This window comes from Phasianus colchicus, chromosome 17 (genome assembly GCF_987193195.1).
Source record: "Phasianus colchicus chromosome 17, bPhaCol1.hap1.1, whole genome shotgun sequence".
NCBI classification, from domain to species: Eukaryota; Metazoa; Chordata; class Aves; order Galliformes; family Phasianidae; genus Phasianus; species Phasianus colchicus.
The window spans coordinates 1,945,482-1,965,304 of NC_143452.1; the positions used below are offsets into that span (position 1 = coordinate 1,945,482).

Here is a 19,823-nt window from a genome sequence, read left to right on the forward strand (position 1 = left end):
AATGGGGTAGAAGCCAGGGGCTGGGGGGCACCTGTTACGTGAGGTGAAGCTGTGAGCTGGGACTGCTAAACCCAGAAGGCTGAAGGCGACCTTAGTATGTGTAAACGACACGCACTGGCAGGGGGTCGGTGAGACAGGGGGTCGGTGAGACAGGGCCGCCCTTCCCGCGGGGCGCAGCAGGCAGGCCGCACCGGATGCTCTCCAGAGGCGCCGGGCGGCCTCACAACCCCACGCGCCACCCGACGGCGCATGCGCAGCTCCCGGCAGGCACCGCGGCCGGGCGCGCATGCGCGTTGCGGGGGAGGGGAGCGCTGATGCAAGAGGCGAGCGCGGCGGTCGCGGGCAACGGCCGGCAGCGTCCCTGAGCCCCGCCGCTCCTCATCCGATCACCCGTTCCGTGCCCGGCCGCAGCCATGTCGGGCGACGAGGTGAGGCTCGACGCCGTCGGGGAAGGAGCCGAGTCCGAGGGCTGCGCCGTTTCGCGGCCGGGGCCGCCGCCATGTGGGAGCGTGGGCCCGAGGCCTGCGGCGGCCACGGCGCGGCCTCCACCCAGGGGCTGGGCCGGGGTTGGGCGGCGGGACCTCGGCCTCTCGCGGGGTCCTCGGGGCCTTTCTCGGGGTCCTCAGCCCCCTCTCCTCGCGGTGCGGCCCCGCAGCTCCCCGAGCCGTGCTCGTATCCCCCACAGCGGGGCCGGGGGAGAAGGAGATGTGCCGGCACCGCGTCCCCAGGGCGCCTCGTGCTCCTTTGGCGGTAGCGCTTGGCTTCAGTATTTACCTCTTTTTGGAGCTCTAATATCTCGTCTTTCATCCCTGACAGCTCAATGGTTGTGTCTTAGCAAGTGATACTAGACGGTTGTCCAAATGCAGTGGGTTTTGCTTTCAGGGGAGCGGGTGCAGCTGTCTCCGAGAAGTCTTTCAAATGTTGTAGCTGGAGCCATTGGTAACCTCGTTTCAGTCTCTCTCATGGGAAAAGGAAAGCTTTCCACGTATGAAGCCTTGAGCACCCTGATGGAAGATGTGGCCAGTGGGAAACTGCACTGACAGAATCCACGAGGCAGCTGCTTTTGGTCGTTTTTCTTTGGTGTTGGTTCAGATATGTCTATGGCTCATTTCTGAGCAAGGTATGCTCACTCTAACCTTGGAGATGGGCAACTCACGACTTCTCTGACATAATAAACAGCAAGCAGTGTAATTACAAGTTACTTTAATGGTAGCTGAGACTGGTTATTCAGCTGCTGTGAATGAATATCCGGCATTTTTATGTCTAATTGTGTGCTGATGTGAAGACAGTGCTCTGATTCCAGAAATTAAGACCATTACATCAGCTGCTTTCTGTCTCAAGTGCATTTGTTCTGACATTAAGGTGAGATCAGTGTAGTTAAGTTGCATTTCTGGTTTGCTTCATCTGACAGAATGAAAGTGGTAGTAGCCAGCTGAGCTGTCACTGTAGATCTTCTGAATAGTCTGTTTGAGAGTGAGTGCACCCATAACTTCTGTGTGGCTGCCGATAACATACTGTTATTGGTAAGCTTTTAAGGTGATAGTTGTGTTTTGTTTTTAAAGCTGCTGAGGAAGAAAATATGTGAATCTCAAAAGGCAAATCTGTAGTGTAAATGTCAGAATTCTTTGTCTGGTTTGCATCACAGAGTTCTTCCAAGTATGGGCAGTTGCACTGCACCGCAGCTTGAAATTTTCAGACCATTACAGCAGGAAAACTGCCTGGCAGAACCAGCTCTTGTATGAGTGCTGCCCAGGAGGGACAGCACACGTCCTGCTTGTGAGGAGCAGAATTCAAAACCTGCAAATGATGAGCAGGATGTTAAACTCTAATTATCTTATTAGAAATCCTATTATGTATCTAAAATCCTTCTAGATGATAACTGAAAGGTTTTCTTGCCCTTTTTATGAAGCTCCAAAGAAATAATGCTGGAGAATGCTTTGTTTTGAGCAACTGGAGGGTTTAGGTGTTGATTAGTCACAAATCACTTAGAATTCTATCACAGAGAGCAGTGCAGTGTAGGGATACCTGTACTGCCTTGGTCTGTGTTTGGTGGACACGCCTGTGTTTATTCAGACTGATGAAATGGGATTGTGACCTCTGGTAGAATCCCCAGCAAGTGCCACTATTGTAGTAACTTAGAGTGACGTGGGTTTCTGTCTTAGGAACTGGACTTGAAGCTCTAATTTTATATATATATTTTTCCTCATCTTTTACTTAGTTGATTTCTGTAAACTGTGGCCTACAGAAGATGAAAATCCATGTGGGAATTTGGCTCTGAGAGCTGAAATAGGATGGCAATTTCTCATTTCAGTGTAGTAAAAGCATAGGCTTTGGTGTATTTAGCCTGGAGGCTACAGTCTCTTCAGTAGGCCTACAACTTTTCCTGTACTTTTTATACTTAGATGGTATCATAACACTTTGATTAATCAAATGTACTGAATAGAGAGAAAGTATGAAGAAATTCCTGAAGTTTCTAGCCCAGGAAGGCAGAAAGCCTGGTTAGCAGGTTAGTTACTTCATATCATGTTTTTTTTAAGTCATGTGTGACTTAAGAGTCCTGCTTAGTTCTTATGTAAGTTCTTGATGATCAAAAATAGTTCAGGCATGGATCTCCTTCTCAGGATGTCCAACTCCTGTATTCAGTTTCCTCAGAGCAGTTAGTCTGGTGTGACCAGGCTGAAGGGTGCAGGAGTTGGGTATGGTGTCCCTGTAGAGCCAAGTGAGCTGTTGGAGTCACGCACCTCTGCAGAAGGCCAGTTGAAGAGTCGCACACCTCTGCTAAAAAGATTTTTTTCAGCATTAAAACAGTCTCCAAAGTCGAAAAGCTGTCCTTAGTTCAGTGTGCTCAGTCTCTTGTGGAGACCAGATATACCCTACAGCAGTTCAGGATGAGAAGTGTCTTTTTTTTTCTCATTAGGAAGAGTGATTTGCTCTATGTGGAGTGATTCCTGCTTTGCAATTACACTTGATTTAATCATCTTATTCCTGCAGCTTTGTGCAAAAGATCTAGAAGATAAGTCTGGAGTCTCTCAAAGTTGCAGCATTCAGAAGAGTCTTGGTCTTGAAAGTGGTGTTGGCTTGATTGTTCCCAAAGCTGTACACCCTTGCCTATGCAGGCAGCTTTCCTGTGTCAGCATCCTGAGAGGTTACAAGAGGAAGGCAGCAAACAGTGTAAGCAGTTGTGCACATCGAGTGCTCCGCCCTGTGGGAGCATGATTCATACATGTGTCTGAGAGGGAAGGCAGCCAATGGGACTTTTTAGAAAGCCATTCTAAGCACGCTGTGTACAACTAAAGGCACACTGCAGCAGCCTGAAAGCCTCAGGCTTCTGTGGAGATTTACATGGGTGCTGTGTACTGCATCTCAGTCTCAGTTCAGAGCCTTTATGAGATGGATCTTCAATCAGAAGAGTATCACAAGAGCATCACATGTAGGAGAATGAAAAGTACGAGGAAAAGATTGCTTTATGGAAAGAAAACCTTTGAGGACATAATGAACAAGAAGTTGGAGAATTTCTCATTTGAAATGGTTGTTATTCTGAGAGAGGGGTATTCATGATCCTAAATTTTACCTAAACTAAGAAACATTTTTAAACTATTAGATAATGAGACCATTTCTCCAGTTTTTCTTAAGTATCTACAGTTGCTTGAAGTATTAAATATGCCTGTACATCTATCTGTACCACACTGTGATGTGGAAAACGTGTCCAGACGTGTCACAAACTTGACCAGTAGCTATAATGTCAAACATGAGTTATTTTAATTTAAGTAGCAGGAAGTAATCCTGTGTTGGAAAACTGAAGAACTTGTGCTGATTTTCTGAGTAGGTTAAAAATCATTCTTGTTTAGTGACCAGCTGAAGCAAGCTGCTTTCTTGGCTGAGGGACTCCTCAACAGCTCGGAGGTGAGACCTTTGCTTTTTCATAATACTGAGCTGACACAGGTCAGGCTGTAGCACCAGCTTCTTGTAGGGTTCTCCCTAGGCCAGAACGTTCTTCTCAAGAGAGTTGTTGGTAAGTTTTGCCTTTTAATGAATCTGGAAATTACTGTGATGGGTGTTCTTAATCTTGTGTGTGTGTAGTGCTGAATGGCACAGCACTACACGTGGCCTTACTTCAGTATCAGAGTTCCTAATGACAATGAAATGGAGAAGTTTCTGATCTGAAAGGTTCACAGCTGTAATATATTTTCAGCTGAACTGGTACATAGCTAACAGGAAACTTGAGTAATCTTAGCTATGGTGGGGAAGAGCAGCAGAAGTTGAAGCTGTTGAGTGGTATTCTAACCTTTTCTTTCTCTCCTCTTTTAAATCCTCTTTTTAGTTATGCCTGGGAAGAAGATCAGTTATATTTTTACAGCAGCTCAGTTTTTGAGTCAGTTAACTTGTATTACATTGTTGTAGGTACAGAAAAATCCCAGATTGAGATGGAAGCTGAAGGACAGTTCAGTCAACATAGGGAACGTGGAGGGAAGCTTGAAGATTTTAGAAATGCTGAATGTCAGGTGAAGCCAGGTCATTGTATTGCTAATGAACTCTTGACTTTTTGTAGATGATTTTCGATCCTACTATGAGCAAGAAGAAGAAGAGGAAGAAGAAGCCGTTTATGTTGGATGAGGAAGGAGCAGATACACAAACAGAAGAGACTCAGCAGTCAGAAACAAAAGAAGTTGAACCAGAGCCAACAGAAGACAAAGATGTTGAAGCAGATGAAGAAGACAGCAGGAAGAAAGGTAAAATGAATCTGTGTAGATAAGCTCTGTAGGGTGCCTCTGTATTTTGAGACTAGAAACCCCATTTCAAGAGCATGGTGTCATAAAAAATAGTTCAGGAGCTTGTCAATAATAATAATCTCTTGCTTATTTGAGAGACCTAATTTGCTTCTCCTGCCTAAAACTGTGTCCACAAACATACAGCTTATGTTAATTCTGCTTTTTTGATTCAAATAGAATCACTGTGTGAGACAGTGAAAAAAGAAATCTTAAAACAGTTGCTTCTGTATGCAGTTGTTGCAGTATTTCTCCAATTAAGCTGTAATGTGAATAATAGAGATATGGCTAAAAAAATTTCTAGTTTTTGGGCAGCTATGAATGCCACAGCAAGAGTGTTACTCATAATCTTATTTGAAAATAAGCTTCTGTGTGTGTATATGACTTGGCCTTTAAGTTGAGACCAATGCTATTTCAAGATGACTTGAGTAAAGGAGTGCTATTAACTTAAATCCCTTTTTTTTTTTTTTCTTGTTAAGATTGGTTCCAACTGTCAGCCAAAGAAACTATGCTTTTCTCCTGCGGTTTTCTTTTAGTTTTTCAGTGTTTCCAATATCATTTCAGAAGTAACTAGTTTCTTTTGCATAACAGAGAGAGAGATTCAACTCTTGAAAATAAGAAAATGCAGTTATAAGATACTGAAATTGTAAAACAGCTCTTGCAGTGTCTAGGGATAGATGAGAATGACCTCTCCTAAAACATGAAGGATATCTGTAGGAGCTACAGGTTACTGTTTGTGTCCTGCTGTCATGTTTTGAAGACTTTGGATGTGAATTGGAAACTGTAAAGTCTGAGCTGTTGCTGTGGTTGTTAACATCTGTGCCTTTGCCAATCACTTGTTGTTAGATGCAACAGATGACTTGGATGATTTGAACTTCTTCAATCAAAAGAAAAAGAAGAAGAAGCCAAAGAAGATATTTGATATAGATGAAGCAGAAGAAGGTGTAAAGGTTTGTCCCCATAACCAGGCCATCTTGTCTATTGCCAGAAACCTTCTTGCTTTCATTTTCTGGGGATTGTCTGTAGAGGAACTGTTTCCAATCTGACGTCTTGGTGCAGTTAATAGGAGTTTCACTGTGTCCTTTCTGTGTAGTAGTTCTGCTGAATATGTTAGTGCACAAAGACATCTTGTCTGGAAATGAGAAAATCTAACAGATATTTGCAGTAAGCCAGTAATTCTGTGACTTGCAGGAAGGGCTGATTATCACCAAGGTTAGCTCCCTTTTGAGGTGAGAGGAAGATAGGTGATGTCAGAAGCAATGCACAGAACAGTCCTCTAAAGGCCACTCTTCAAATAAAGGGTGTTTATCTGCTATGAAATCTGTTTTTACTCTCATGTTTTCTTTAGAAATGATTGGCTACCGTTCTGTGTTCCAGAATTTGTGCAAGGTATTTTTACTCTTCTCAAGTTTTATTCCAAGTCATCATTTAGTATCGCATGTCAGTGTAACTGGAAAGCCCAGAGAGCAAGAGGGTAGATAAATGTTATGTTACATGTAGACCTGCTATTGGATTTTGCCTTCTGAGGAGGAAAAGCCCCTCTGATCTGACCCAAACAGCACAAGTGCTTGCTGTGTGTGTTCTCTGTGAGAACATGCCTGCATCCAAGAAAGGATTGTGGTAACAAAGCTAGGAAAGGAATGTGATAAATTAGATTTGCTGCAGGTAGCACAGCTTTGCTTCTCAGTAGTGTGCATGGCATGCAGGGGGTTTTGTTCCCCTGCACCCTAATGTGGCTGCTGCCTTTAATGAAATACAGTGTTAGTTTCTCACCAGCCAATGTTAACTCAAAGTTTCTTGTCTGCATTCATTATCTGCAAGGAAACAGTGTATTCCAAAGGAAGTAGCGTAGACTAGATACAGTTTCAATACAGAACTGGTACCTGTTAGGTGCGGGTTCCTCATAGTAGCTAAGCTTGACATCTGAAAAATCTGTCCCTGTTTCATGTGTTTTAGTGCAGGGCTCTCCTCAACAAACTTTAGTTTCTGTTCTTTTCTGTATGTTTCAGGACTGTGGTAGGTACTGCTAATACTTATACTGATAGCACACTATACTAGATGGTTTCTAATGCTGTGTAGTGAAGATTTATGTTTAATACTGGATGCTGCAGTCTTAATTTTTTTTTTTTTGGTAGGAATTAAAAATTGAGGGAGATGTGCCAGAGGTGGTAGAACCCGAAGATGACCTCGACATCATGCTGGGCAATAAGAAGAAAAAGAAAAAGTTTGTGAAGTTTCCAGATGAAGATGAAATACTGGAAAAGGATGAAGGTAAAAGTAGAATATAGTTAAGGAAGTTTTGAAACTGGAAAGGCTGTTCTGTAGGTGAATAACTTGTTTGGGTATCTTTTATTCTAAAAATTAATCTGTTACTCTTATCACTGTTGTGATTATCAGAAAAACGTTCTACAGAAGGAGCCTAAATCCACAGTAAGTGCTGATAGCCCTTCTAGCCAGATGAACAGAGATTTCTCATCTCAGTAAAATCTTCTGTTGATGTACCTTTGAGCAATGGTGTGCACTCAAGGTTAAGTAAATGTTTTTTTCTTAATGAATCCCATACAACTTTTGTTACAGCTTTTGAGGATGAAGATAGCAAAAAAGATGATGGAATTTCTTTTAGCCTTCAGTCGGGACCTGCGTGGGCAGGCTCAGAAAGGGACTACACATATGATGAGGTAATGTTAAAAGGCTTTCAAAGTATCTTTCATGTTAATATGCTATATCAGAGCAGAGCCTTATGTTCATATGTCCTCTTTCCAACTTTAAATTAAAGGCTTCTACTCAGAAGCACGTGAAGACAAAAATAACAGAGCATCTTTTGTCACAGTTAACTTTCATATGGGGCTATGTTAATGATGTTTAAGGTGACTTTTGCAAGCAGGCTGGTTATAAAGAAAACTCCTGTGAAAGCATCTTTCAGTCTTCACATTTATCAGAACATTTTAAAAGTGTGTTCAGAAGCTTTCAGGGAGATGCTCATGGGCGAATTTGGTCTAATACTCATTGTTAATGCTATCTCAGGATTTTAGAAGCGATGTACTGCAATGTGAGTATCTCGTGTATCTTGAATGATGATTTGCTTGTTTTTGCAGTTGCTCAATAGAGTATTTAACATCATGCGGGAAAAAAACCCAGATATGGTAGCTGGAGAAAAAAGGAAATTTGTCATGAAGCCTCCGCAGGTGGTGAGAGTAGGGACCAAGAAAACATCCTTTGTCAATTTTACAGATATCTGCAAATTGTAAGTGTTACTCTTAACATTTGTCAAAAATAGTAGAATTTTCTGTGCTGTTAGCTGTTGAATATGTGCTTTTTGACAAAAGACAGACCAAAATGAAAGCTATTTTGGCATACTGTTCATTTCCTCTATTTTTCTTGGTACAGTATTTATGAAGGTTACAATTTCTTACTTTTTACTTTAGTTACCAGTATGATAGGCTTGCTTCATGGATCTTGTGGACTGAAACAAAACCTGTTCACTTGTAGCAAGTTTGTGGTTGGGTCTCCAATGCTTTTTATTTGTAAGGCTTCGGATACAGGAACAGGGATGAATATTCCTTCTAATTTTGAGATAAACTGCAAGTACTGTTCTCTTGATAAATGCCATGGAGTTCAGTATTGTTTTTCCTATGCTTCTTTGTCCTAATTACTTCTGTTCATTGTGGGCACTTGTAGGAGCACACTTCTGGTTTGTTTTGTAGGTGTCCAGACAAACATACTGAGTATCTGGATGATACACTACAGTAAAATTTGAGGGGTTGCTATCAATGCTTTTTGCAGAGCACTGTGGATAGCAAAGGGATTGAGTGGAAAATCAGAGATATAAAAACTTGCTTTCAGCTTAATTTCAGTAATTACTCTCTAATTATGGCGTATGTGCATGTGTGTGGACTGTTCAACTTTCCTGTGTCCTCAGTTCATTGTCTGCCTCTGCTGTTTGGTACAGACCCTCTGGCACTGCCCTTTTAAATTTGATAATTTAAGATCATTTTAGCCTGCTATTTCTGTATAGGTATCAAATTTCTCTGGAGGACAGGGGTTAAAGATATCCTTACTTATATTTTTAGATTACATCGTCAGCCAAAACATCTCCTGGCATTTTTGTTGGCAGAATTGGGTACAAGGTAAGGCTATGGGGCTGTATGTGTGCGTATGCAGGAAGCAATGGCAGCGTAGTTGGTATTGATCAAATGTAAGATTCCTCATTTTAGATCTGTTCATATGTGCTTGAACATCAGGCTCTCCTTTCCTACACCCAGATGCTGTGCTGGGTGATCGAAGACAGAGCAGCTCATGGAAGAGGTGCTGAGGAAAGCTCTCAGTCCTGGGAAACAATTAGGATAACAGTTTGGGTTTGTTAACCAGGACTTCTCTCAAACAATGATCTAATCACAGAGCTGATTGACTCAATTGGTGAGGATGGCTCTTCAGCTCATAATTACCTTGAGGCATGTAATTGCTAAGGAAGAGAATATCTGCCCATCTGATAGAAGTTTTGAGGGCCTGTAGCTAGTCACTCTAATGCCACACGTAAAATTCTCTTGTCTTAGCATAAAAAATGCTTGTGCTTTTAAAGGCCTTTGATATCAAAGGCCTTTAAATTATCTCATGCTGTGATAATGTACTTTCTTGTTGTCTAGTTATATCTGTCTTGTGGATTAAAATACTGTTATGTAGACATACAGAATCAAGCTATCTAATTGCAGTGTGGATATAACAAAGTCTTACTTCAGTTTTGGATGATGTGAAACAAAAACTTGCAAACTATAGTCTGAAAATGTGTTCAGTTTATTGTGTCAAAGTGGCTAGGAGAGTGTCTTAGTAAGACAGAATAGTAGAGTTGTCTTGGTCACTTCTGTGAGACAAGCAGGTACTAATTCTCATTTCCTAATTTGGCAGCTTCACTGTAAAACTGCTCTCTCAATTGATCTTGTTTTTATTGCAGTTAGTATTGTGTTTGTGTGACCTTTGTATAGATTTTAAAATGCTGTCAGAATTCTACATGCTATTTTTCCCATGAAGTAATTCTGGCTTACTCTTACCTTGAATGCATCAGTTATCTCATTCATGTTCCTGACTTCATATACTTTTTAACATTTGATATCTTTTGTAAATCAATTACTTCACATTCCTTTTTCTTTTAACCTAGTGGCTCAATAGATGGTAACAACCAGCTTGTAATCAAAGGAAGATTCCAGCAAAAACAGATAGAAAACGTCTTGAGAAGATATATCAGTAAGTATAACTTCCTTTTCCCCTACAGATTTCTCCCAGACCCCATTTGGTGACTGGTGGTCTGTGTATGGCCCACAGTGTGCATGTCATGGAGAGTCTGTGCTAACAAGTGATGGTTTTGCTGTTACTTTATAATGGGATAATGCAAGTCAAGGTTGATGTACTGTACTATAGCAAGTACCTGGGCAGTAATCTGTCCTGGCACTGAAATGTGCCAAGGAAAACAATGCAAGTGATTGAGAATTTCTTGTCTTCATCCGAATTTTCACTTTTAGTTTTGATGAGGACTACAAAAATTGAACAGTAATTGTTGCTGTTCAAGTTTGTTGTTAATTAACAAATAAAGCATATGTGCTGCTAGGTAAGGGACTTGCAGACTATTTGCAGCAAAAAAAAAATGCTGTTTTAGACAGTGCTGTATCTTCACAAGGTTTGCTGACAAGTGGGAATTTTCAACAAAGAAAGTCATGGGAAGCCAGAGAGGAGCTTTAACTGATGATCATTTTTAAAGCACTGGTGCCAGTGCACAATGTACCAGATGAAACCCTCTCTTTGTTAACCTGGGAGCTGGGAGGAATTTTTAGGTTGTCTCAACCTCTGTGATTTTTCACAGTAAGCCGCTTCTAATTCAGTAGATCAATTTAAACAGCCTTTGAAAACAACTGTTAAACTAAAGACTGAAGAACTGGTGGAGTGTGTCTGTTTGTTTGTTTCCTGCTGGTAATTCATGATCTTTTAACTACAAATTAATTCCTTTCCTGCAGAGGAGTATGTCACCTGTCATACGTGTCGGTCACCAGACACAATTCTACAGAAGGACACCAGGTTATATTTCTTGCAGTGTGAGACTTGCCACTCCCGCTGCTCCGTCGCCAGCATCAAAACTGGTTTCCAGGCTGTCACAGGCAAGAGAGCACAGCTCCGTGCCAAAGCTAACTAGTTTGCTAATCAACACTGGATTTTGCAAAGTGTTCTGGGGAGATATGACTGGACAGGTTTACAATCGGAATGGATTTACTTACCATTGTATTAAAACAAAGATTGTAAAAACTACAAGAAATTTGGCTTTTGATTGATTGGTCTGTGAAATCCTTGCAAGTTGCAGATCCTCAAGCTGTTCACATACATTTGCTCATTGAATATATTTTACCAACTGTAAGGAACGTGATGGGAAAGGAGGTGCTTTTTAATCCATTCAGACTTCTGTAAAACACGAGATAAATTAAAGATACTGTAACAGTGAGCGTCTTTGATTTGGGTTTTTCCTTCAGTTTCTGCTTAAAAGAGTTCCTGGGAATGGTTGGTGTTCTGTTCTGCAGATCACATCACTGAGCTGTGCCCGAGACTTAGATTGAAGTTTAGGATTATTTTGGTTTTATGTAATGAGTTGATCTTTAGGTAGGCTGTCATTAAGCAGAGAGATTGGTCGCAGAACAGAGGTGATGTACCAACATAAGAACTGGTTGTGCTTTTATAGCCACTTTAGAATGGGAACATATTGGCAGTGACATCAGGACAGGTTGATACTGCTTTATTAGGCAGACTGTAGCTTGAGCTAGTTCAGACACCATATTGATGCTGAGTCTTAACACAGAATTGATAAGCTATTATAAGCTTTCATAGTATCATAGTACTAAATTTTGCAATTTCTAATAGAGAAATGTTTATATTAAGTCCTGCACTCTTCATCACTTTAAGAAAAAAAAATTAAATGCAGCAAAAATAGAAAAGTAGGTGACATCATTATATGATGGCTGCAACACACTTCTGGATAAATCTTGAATTTATGGAACATACTACCAAGGAGTTTATATTCCAGATTAATGCAGTGTCACCTCTTGGTTGTAAGTCATGTACTTCTCTCCACTAGCAGCCAGTATCAGTAATTTTGGGGGGATGCACACAGTGCTGCCCTAACTTGTTTTTTCTAGTGCTGCAGAAATTTTCTTACAGTTGCCAAGTACAAAGATGCAAATGGAAGGTGAGCCCTTTGTGAGTACTGTATTGGGGGGGATGGGAAACTAATAGAAGTTGTTTTCATTTAACCCATCTATAAAATGGTGCAGAGTCAGGCTGAGGTGCAATAGCTCAGGACTATTGACTTGCATCCCTGCGACTTTGCGGAGTTGCTTCCTCCTATGGGAAAACTGTGGTGGTTGTGAACACAAAGTACCAGAAACTGAAGGGTTTCTACTAAGTTTTAATCTTTGTACGTATGTTAATGCACAGCACAGTTTTGCTGGGAAGTCACTTACTTGCTATTTGAAAACTTGACAGCACTGTAAGGCAAAAAATCAAGATTTTTATAGTTGGTTTCTTAAAAGCATTATGAATTCCAAGTGAGCTATAACAAATGTTGGATGTATCTTTAAGTGAATAAAGCCAGGATCAGTGCCTCTTGTAACATTATTGTTGTATTCTTGTTTTTTTCTCTAGCAAATAGGCATTCTCCTGTTGGCAATAAAACTGGAGAAGTGCTGGTTGCCTTCTTCTTTCAGTGACCTACTAAAATAACTAAAAAACCAATTCAGTGCTCTTTGCATGCATGCTTTCCTGACTCAAATAATTTTATTGTCCATAAAAATTAATCATCCATCTTATAAATGCAAGCTGAGGCTGTTTTAGTGGGTTAAATGCAGAGTTTAATTTCACTATATTTGGATCAAAAAGTTTGTTAATATTGAAATAAACCAAACCCATCATATGTGAGGTCTGATGACTATGGACACTTCATAGGTGTATTTTGTCTCTTGACATGAAAGCCCACAGGCGTTGGTGTTGATGGCTAATGGAGTGTAAAACATCTTGATGTGGACTTTGCTGGCACGTAAGTCTGCTGTGTCTGGGAGCAGATACTTGTTTATTGAAAGCAAACATAAGAACCTCCACCTTTTTCCCAGTGTATCTTCAAAAACAAATATAATCCTCTGTGTGTGTTTTGTGGCTATTGCTGCTTACCAGGCTGATGGGTTTGAAGTACAGTCCTGTGTTCAGAGGCAAAAAAAAAAAAGGCTTTGTTGTACTGCTGAATGTAAGTAAGCAGCTTAGAAATGGATTTCTTAAGAGAGCAAGGTGGTAGCTTTGTTTGCCATGGGCCTGTGTGCAGGCATGGATGACTGGGAGGCAAACAGTTCTGTTTCAATGTCCTTTCCTCAGTGAGATGCAACTTGGCTGTGTGGTGCAGGTAGAGATGTGGGAACTGGATTTTCATTTGGCACTGAAGGGAATCCCTGTTTGAGGGGGCTGGGTAAGAGCTGAGGAGTTAAGGAGTACAGTGATGCAGTTGAGTTGCTTTTCTCCACGTCTTCTGTATTTGAGTTTTTATGCTTTATTTAAGTGATCTCAGCTATTGTAGGTCTGTTCCCTTCAGTAATGAAGATGCAACACCTCCAGCCCTAACCATGAAAGTCTTCTGAAAGCCATCACTGAAGGTCCTAGGAGAACTATAGAGTCATTCTGTGGTTAATCAGCCTGAAATTTACTGATATCCTTAGAAGAACAATGTCTTTTTAACGCATTTGCCAGGTAAATACTTCTGTTGTGTATACAGGGAGCTGAAACTCAAGGACTTGCTTGTGTCACCACATAATGGGTAAAAATGAAAACAGACCTGATTCCCTGATTTGCTGTGGTGGCAGTAGGATCAGCTGCTGATGTCATGTGGCTCTGTTCTGAATTAACACCACTATTCAAGTAAAATGGGTGGACCTAAGCACACCTTATGGGAGCATCTGTCTAGAGCAAGGATTTAAAGCAGCAGTGTTTTTTATGACCTGAAATGAGATGAAGAAGAATGAAGGAGAGGTGTTTCTGAGAAGTTCCTGTGGTCTGTGAGGCTTCTGGCCACAGCTGTGTGTGGTTCATCAAGGAATGTGTTCTCCAGTCATATACCTTGTACCCTGGAATCCCTGGTTTGTGTCAGGTTTGTGTCTGTTTGACAGGGAAATGGTCATCTGAGATGAGCAAGAGGAAAAAACATGAGCTTGAAGGGTGCTGAAGAGAGAAGGAGGTTTATCACAAATTGCAGGGGGTGCTCTGTGGTAAATAGGGTGAAAGTACATCTGCTGATAGTCTGGCAGAGGGTGGATGGAAGTAGAAACTTGCAGGGAGGTTCTGCAAGTCAGGAGAATGAAGTTGTGTGTGATGCTGACAGCTGGATTTGTAATAATTTATCTGTAGTGTTTTGAATAATGTTCTCCATGTATCTGTGCTGCCCCTCTGATCCATGTTTTTTTCCAGTGATGTATTCCAGATTACCAGAAGAGCATCCAAGAGGCTGAAGGCTGAGCTTTGAGAAGGAATTGAAGGCAGATGTTTAGCAGCAAACACAAGAGTTACCAGTTCAACGTCAGTTTGCTTGGACAACAAACTGCAAAGTCACTTGAGTTTGCTAGACAATTGCTTGCTTTTTTTTTTTTTTACACAGAGGTCAGACACAGTGGCAACACCAGATGCTCTCTGCTCTTCCAGCAGGAGGAGGCCCAAAGCTCAAGTCTGCAGGTGCTTGGACTGCTGTTGGTGGAGGGTGGGTTGGACACGTGCAGCTCTACATGTTCTTTCTGCATGCACAGGGCATGGTTGCAGTTCCTGTCCCATGTACCTTTCTGTCTGCCTTGGGAAAACTAATCTCAAATCTCTTTACCAAGAGAGTGGTGAGGTGCTGGAACAGCTGCCCAGAGAGGCTGTGGATGCCCCGTCCATCCCTGAGGTGTTCAGGGCCAGTTGGATGGGGCCCTGGGCTGGTATTGAATGGGGAGGTTGGTGGCCCTGCATGGGGCAGGGGAGTTGGAGCTTCGTGATCCTTGAGGTCCCTTCCAACCCTGGCCATTCTATAATTGTATGGAATGCTTGTTATTTGGGTTGGTAGCTGAAAGCACTTAAGATAAACCATAGAATGAGGTGGCAGAGAAGTGCCAGTGCTGCTTTAGACAGAGGAAGTGAAGCTGCACACGGAAACATTGCTGCTGGTAGACCTGAGGCTTTTCTCTGCAGGAAGAGAAATGCTTTCTTCTTTCCCTACTGCTGTGACCACACCGGTGGCTCCATTCCTCCTTGTGCAGCTGTTCATTTTTCTTTTTGTGCACTGTGAACCACTGCGTATTTCTGAAATCCAATAGTAAAAACTCGACATCTGTGCCATTAATCATTTTCCTGCTGCACACTCAACAGAAATGTGTGGATAACTCCCCTGGTCCATTCCATTTCTGTGGTAAGTCTGTGTCCTCTGAGAGATGGGGGTTTCTCTGATGTTCTGCTTCTATAAGTGATGAGGGGGTTGGTGTTTTTTGGATTTTTCGGGCACTAGAATTAAAGCAAAGCTTCATAGTGACTCCTAAGACTGAACTACAGAGAGCTCTGTGTCTGGCCCCCCTGAAACTGCAGCCAGCTGGGATGCTGGAAAGGAGGAAAATGTTTGTAACCATGAGCAGAATTTAGCCTGTGTGTGTGGATTTCTACAGGCATCCATGTAGTTTATGTGTCGGGTTGGAAGCAAGGGAAAATCTGCAATGAATGCTTTCAAAATCTTTTTGAGGATTTTCTAAATTCTGTATCAAAGCAAATGAGTTTTAAATCCTTTTATTTTTTTTCCCCCCTCTCCAAGCCTTGCTTGTTGCTCTGGGTAATTGTCCCAAAGGTTTCCTTTGCTTTCTTTCCTCTGTGCAGAAACGTGTTGCTCTGCAGCATGGATGGAGCATACTTACACTGGTAGGGGATGGGGCTGGATCTTGGGGCTCCTAACGTGGTCTCACAGTCCTCCTGTGGCAAAACTCATTTCTTCAAAAGAGGAAAATAAAAACAAATCTTATTACTTCCACTACAAGGAGAAAAGCTGAATGTGCTCCTTTTTAAAAGCAAGGCACAAAAGGCAAGTGAAAAGCATGTCTGTGATCCTTTTCAGTTCTGTGCACTGAAATGCCTTTCCCTGCTGCTCACGGTCTTGCTGCCTGCTGCAGGTCTTGTGTGTTGCTTTTGGGCCAGCACCAAAATAGCCCTTCTGCAGCATGATCCATCGTTCTGGGGAATGTGAGTTCATCTGCAATGAAGCTTGTGCCATTTTCTCTCCCTGCTTTGTCCCCACGCTTTCTGATGCTCTCGAACAATGGGGTTCTCAACCTGCGAGTCTCAGCCAAAACAGGATGGGAATTTTCCTTTTTCCTACTTAAAAGAACTCTGTGGAGGTCTCTCAGGTCCTCTTGAGTGGTTGTTTAGGTCCAAGGCTGTGATTGCCATTGAGGGGTTACCTAAAGACTGAGAGGATGCTTGGGACTGGCTTTCTCAGCACATGCAGGCTCTTCATTTTTATTGTCTTTGAGCATTTGTTTTTAATGCAGACATCCCCCTCTCATAGTGAACTGGAGCACATTGTTCGTCCAGACCAATGCACGGAGACTGGGGCTGTGGCTGTTAAATCTCAACTCTGACAAAGGACGTATTTGGGCTTGAAGGGTGGTGTGGGGTGGGAGGGAAAACTAGAAAACAGATAAAAGCTGTGGGTTGAGATAATGAATGTTAAATAGGATAGAAAATGAAGAGATCATAATAGAATAAACCAAACGGGATGCACAATGCAGTTGCTCATCATTAGCCAGCTCCTCCCATTTCATATTTCAGCATGACATCATGTGGTGTGGGACGTCCCCTGGGCTGCTTTGTGTCAGCAGTCCTGGTCCTGTCCCCTCCAGCTCCTCACTGGCAGGGCAGAATGAGAGGCTGAAACAGCCTTGGCTCTGTGCAGCACTGCTCAGCAGCAGCTACAGCGTTAAAAAAGTAATGCCTCCTCTTTATTTCCATGGGAAAGACAACAGGTACAAGGAGCATAATAATGCTATTTGGTAGAATAGATTCTCAGCTACAAACTACAATTTTTCAACAGTCACCTCCATTAGCTCTACATTTTCAGCAGTGATGAATAAGAGTGTTCATGCTGTTCTTGTAAATGAGCTTTGTTGATGAATGTCAATAGGTGCCAGTTCTTCTGTGTGGAGGAATGCAGCTCCACATCCTTGCTCCATAGCACTCGTGTCAGATGCCATTCTGTCAGACTGCAACAGAATGGAATGGGATAGTGGTGGGAAGGTTCAAGCTCTACTGCCATCCCACCAACATCTGCCTCTGCTGTCATCACAGAATGGCCAGGGTTGGAAGGGACCTCAAGGATCATGAAGTCTAACACCTCTGCTGCATGCAGGGCCACAAACCCCCACATTTAATATCAGACCAGGCTGCCCCATCCAACCTGGCCTTGAACACCTCCAGGAATGGGGCATCCACAGCCTCTCTTGGCGTGTCATGGGCCAACACCATAAAATAGGAGACATTACTTTCAGAGCAGCCCTCGTAATAATAGAAAGCGAGGGTTGGGCAAGTGGGGAAATGCAAATAAAGAAAAAACAAAACAAAAAAAGCAAGAAATGCAGTGGGAAAAGTGTTGCTTTGTGAGTGCAGAGCTGGTTCTGGGTTGGATGTGGAACGGCGCTGTGTGAGCGCGGCTCTCTGATTGCTGTGAATCACTCAGCTGCCTCCATTGGGTGGGAACACCCAGTGCTGCACCTGCGGGGCACCGAGTGTTTCAGTGTGACACCCAGTGTCTTCTATGCTCCCAGCCTTGTGGTCGGAGATCAGCTCTTCCATCTGTAAGGCGGGTTGCTCTTCTCTTACCCTCTGCACTGCTGTCTTCTTACTGCTTCTTTGGTGACCCAGTTGGATTCAACAGACCGTGTGCTGTCCCAGTGCCTATATGGGAGCTTGGTCTTCTCTGTGCACCACCTGCGAGTGCCCAAATTGGGTATCTGCCAACACGAGTTGCATCCAGCTTGGAAAGCGCCTGGCTGTTGTCCGGGAGGAAGGCCTTGAGCTCATCTGACAACACTCATTTCTGCTGTGGAAAGAAAAGAATGGGGACATCTTGAATGGGAAAATGATCCCCCAGCAAAAATTTGAATGTGGGAAAAAGCATCTGTATGTTGCTGTATAAAGATGGCATTTCCAACAGGTTTTCTGAAAGCTCCCTGCTGCCAGGAGAATGGCTGAAACAACTGCAACAAAAGCAGATCTGTGCTCCTTACAGTGATGGAGCTCTTGGTAGGACTGTCCCCAAAGGAGGTGGCTGTGTGCCTCTCGTAGGTGGTGCCCCATTCTTTGCTGTGCTCATTGCTCACTCACAGAGAGCAGTGCAGGTTCTGTATGTCCTGCTGCTGGGGGAACGCTTCTGTTGGGGGTAAGCCAGACCTGGTTGGGCATCAGATGAATGCTATGAAGAGCAGTCGCAAAGGCAGCACGCGGTGTCTCTGCTGCAGATGGGTGGGTGTGCATTGTTCTGCCCTGCTGGAGTCCCTCCTCAAATGAGCTATTAAGGTTTTCTGCAGATGAGAACAATTCCCAGTGGATCACTGCTTTGGTTCATTTAGAATCAGATTTCTCAAAGCTGTTCATAGCGCAGCTCTGAGTGTCACCATCTGCAGCTGGGATCTGTTTTTCAGAAGAAAATCCCATGCAGCAAACTGGTTTGACAGGAGGATCTGGAATGAATTAGAGGAGCTGAACACGTCTTCTGTCCTTGTTTTTGCTGGTGGGGCTCTGGAGCATTTGACAAGGGGAAATGGTTTTAAGCTGAGGGAAGGGAGATTTAGGTTGGACGTCAGGGGGAAATTCTTTACGGAGAGAGTGGTGAGGTACTGGAACAGCTGCCCAGGGAGGTTGTGGATGCCCCGTCCCTGGGGGTGTTCGGGGCCAGGTTGGATGGGGCCCTGGGCAGTCTGGTCTAGCATTAGGTGGAATGGTTGGTGGCCCTGCGTGTGGCAGGGGGGTTGGAGATTCGTGATCCTTGAGGTCCCTTCCAACCCTGGCAATTCTGTGATTCTGTGACTTCTGGTGTTGTTCTTGTGGTGTTGGCATTGTTCATCTCCTGCGTGCTTTGGGCTGCTGCCCACTAGGGCTCAGTCCTTGTGGGTATCTGAGCACCCAAACTATGCTGATGGGCTCAGCACAACTGGTGGTACATGGAAGGGAGAGAAATTCCAAGGTAGCCACGTTGGGAAAACACACAGAGGGGTGTGAATGTGATGGGTAACACTGGGACTGGAGCTGCATCACTCCACCACCAGCTGGGTGACCCCTCAGGCACCTGGCACTGCCACTTTTCTTAATACATCCCACTCTTTTTGTCTTTTTGGTTTCAATTCACCTTCCCATGCTTTGATTAACACATCTTTGCATCTTCTCCCTCTCTCTTGAAATTCTGGTTTTTGAATGCAAATGCCCATCCCAGTGCCCATGTGGGCCTGATGTGCCCCCCATGCATGGAAGTTGTGCTGATTCTGTGTTCACACCCAATCAGCAAAGGCTATGTGAGTTGTCTTAGAAGAACTTTTAGGCACAAAGACAGTCCCTTATGGTCAATTTATGATTATTCTAGTTCTGTCCTTTCTCCTGCCTGATCTCATCTTTTCACATCAGTTCTTAATGCAGTTATTCAAATATTACATCAGATGCTGATGTGGAAACAAGCTCCCAATTGCTTGTGCTCCCGGCCTGTGAACACCATCTTGAGGTCCTGAAATCTCCCAGCACTCAGTCCTGGTGCTCATGGTGGAAGCTGCCTGCCTTGGCCCCCAGGACTGCTCACACTGAGCTCAGAGTGAGGCACTCTGCACTGCAGGGCTGTTCCAGTGCCCCATCCTGCTGCCATGGCCAACCAAGAGCTTTGTGGGACTGCCCCTGACTGCAAGCAGTGTGAATCCTCTGTGAGTGGGGTGAGTTGGGCTGTATTGGCCTAGGAAGAACCAGCAGCCTCCAAACACGTTGGGATTACTTCAAAGG

At 43.4% G+C, this 19,823-nt stretch overlaps 1 protein-coding gene across 1 annotated transcript; it reads left to right on the top strand.

The window, feature by feature from the left end:
* The first annotated feature begins 269 nt into the window (after positions 1-269).
* On the top strand, positions 270-12,408 carry EIF2S2 (eukaryotic translation initiation factor 2 subunit beta). Its single transcript, XM_031605681.2, has 9 exons — positions 270-428; positions 4,550-4,730; positions 5,613-5,716; positions 6,902-7,037; positions 7,344-7,444; positions 7,862-8,010; positions 8,837-8,893; positions 9,919-10,004; positions 10,769-12,408. Exons 1-9 carry the CDS (start codon positions 414-416, stop codon positions 10,942-10,944), a joined length of 1,005 nt encoding a protein of 334 aa, XP_031461541.1. The 5' UTR covers positions 270-413; the 3' UTR covers positions 10,945-12,408.
* Positions 12,409-19,823: the final 7,415 nt, after the last annotated feature.

Bases quoted from the DNA above. Each gene is read 5' to 3' on its own strand.
- EIF2S2 (XM_031605681.2), top strand. The intron at 7,445-7,861 runs GTAATGTTAAAA...TTGTTTTTGCAG, and splicing joins GGGACTACACATATGATGAG to TTGCTCAATAGAGTATTTAA. The intron at 10,005-10,768 runs GTAAGTATAACT...CCTTTCCTGCAG, and splicing joins CGTCTTGAGAAGATATATCA to AGGAGTATGTCACCTGTCAT.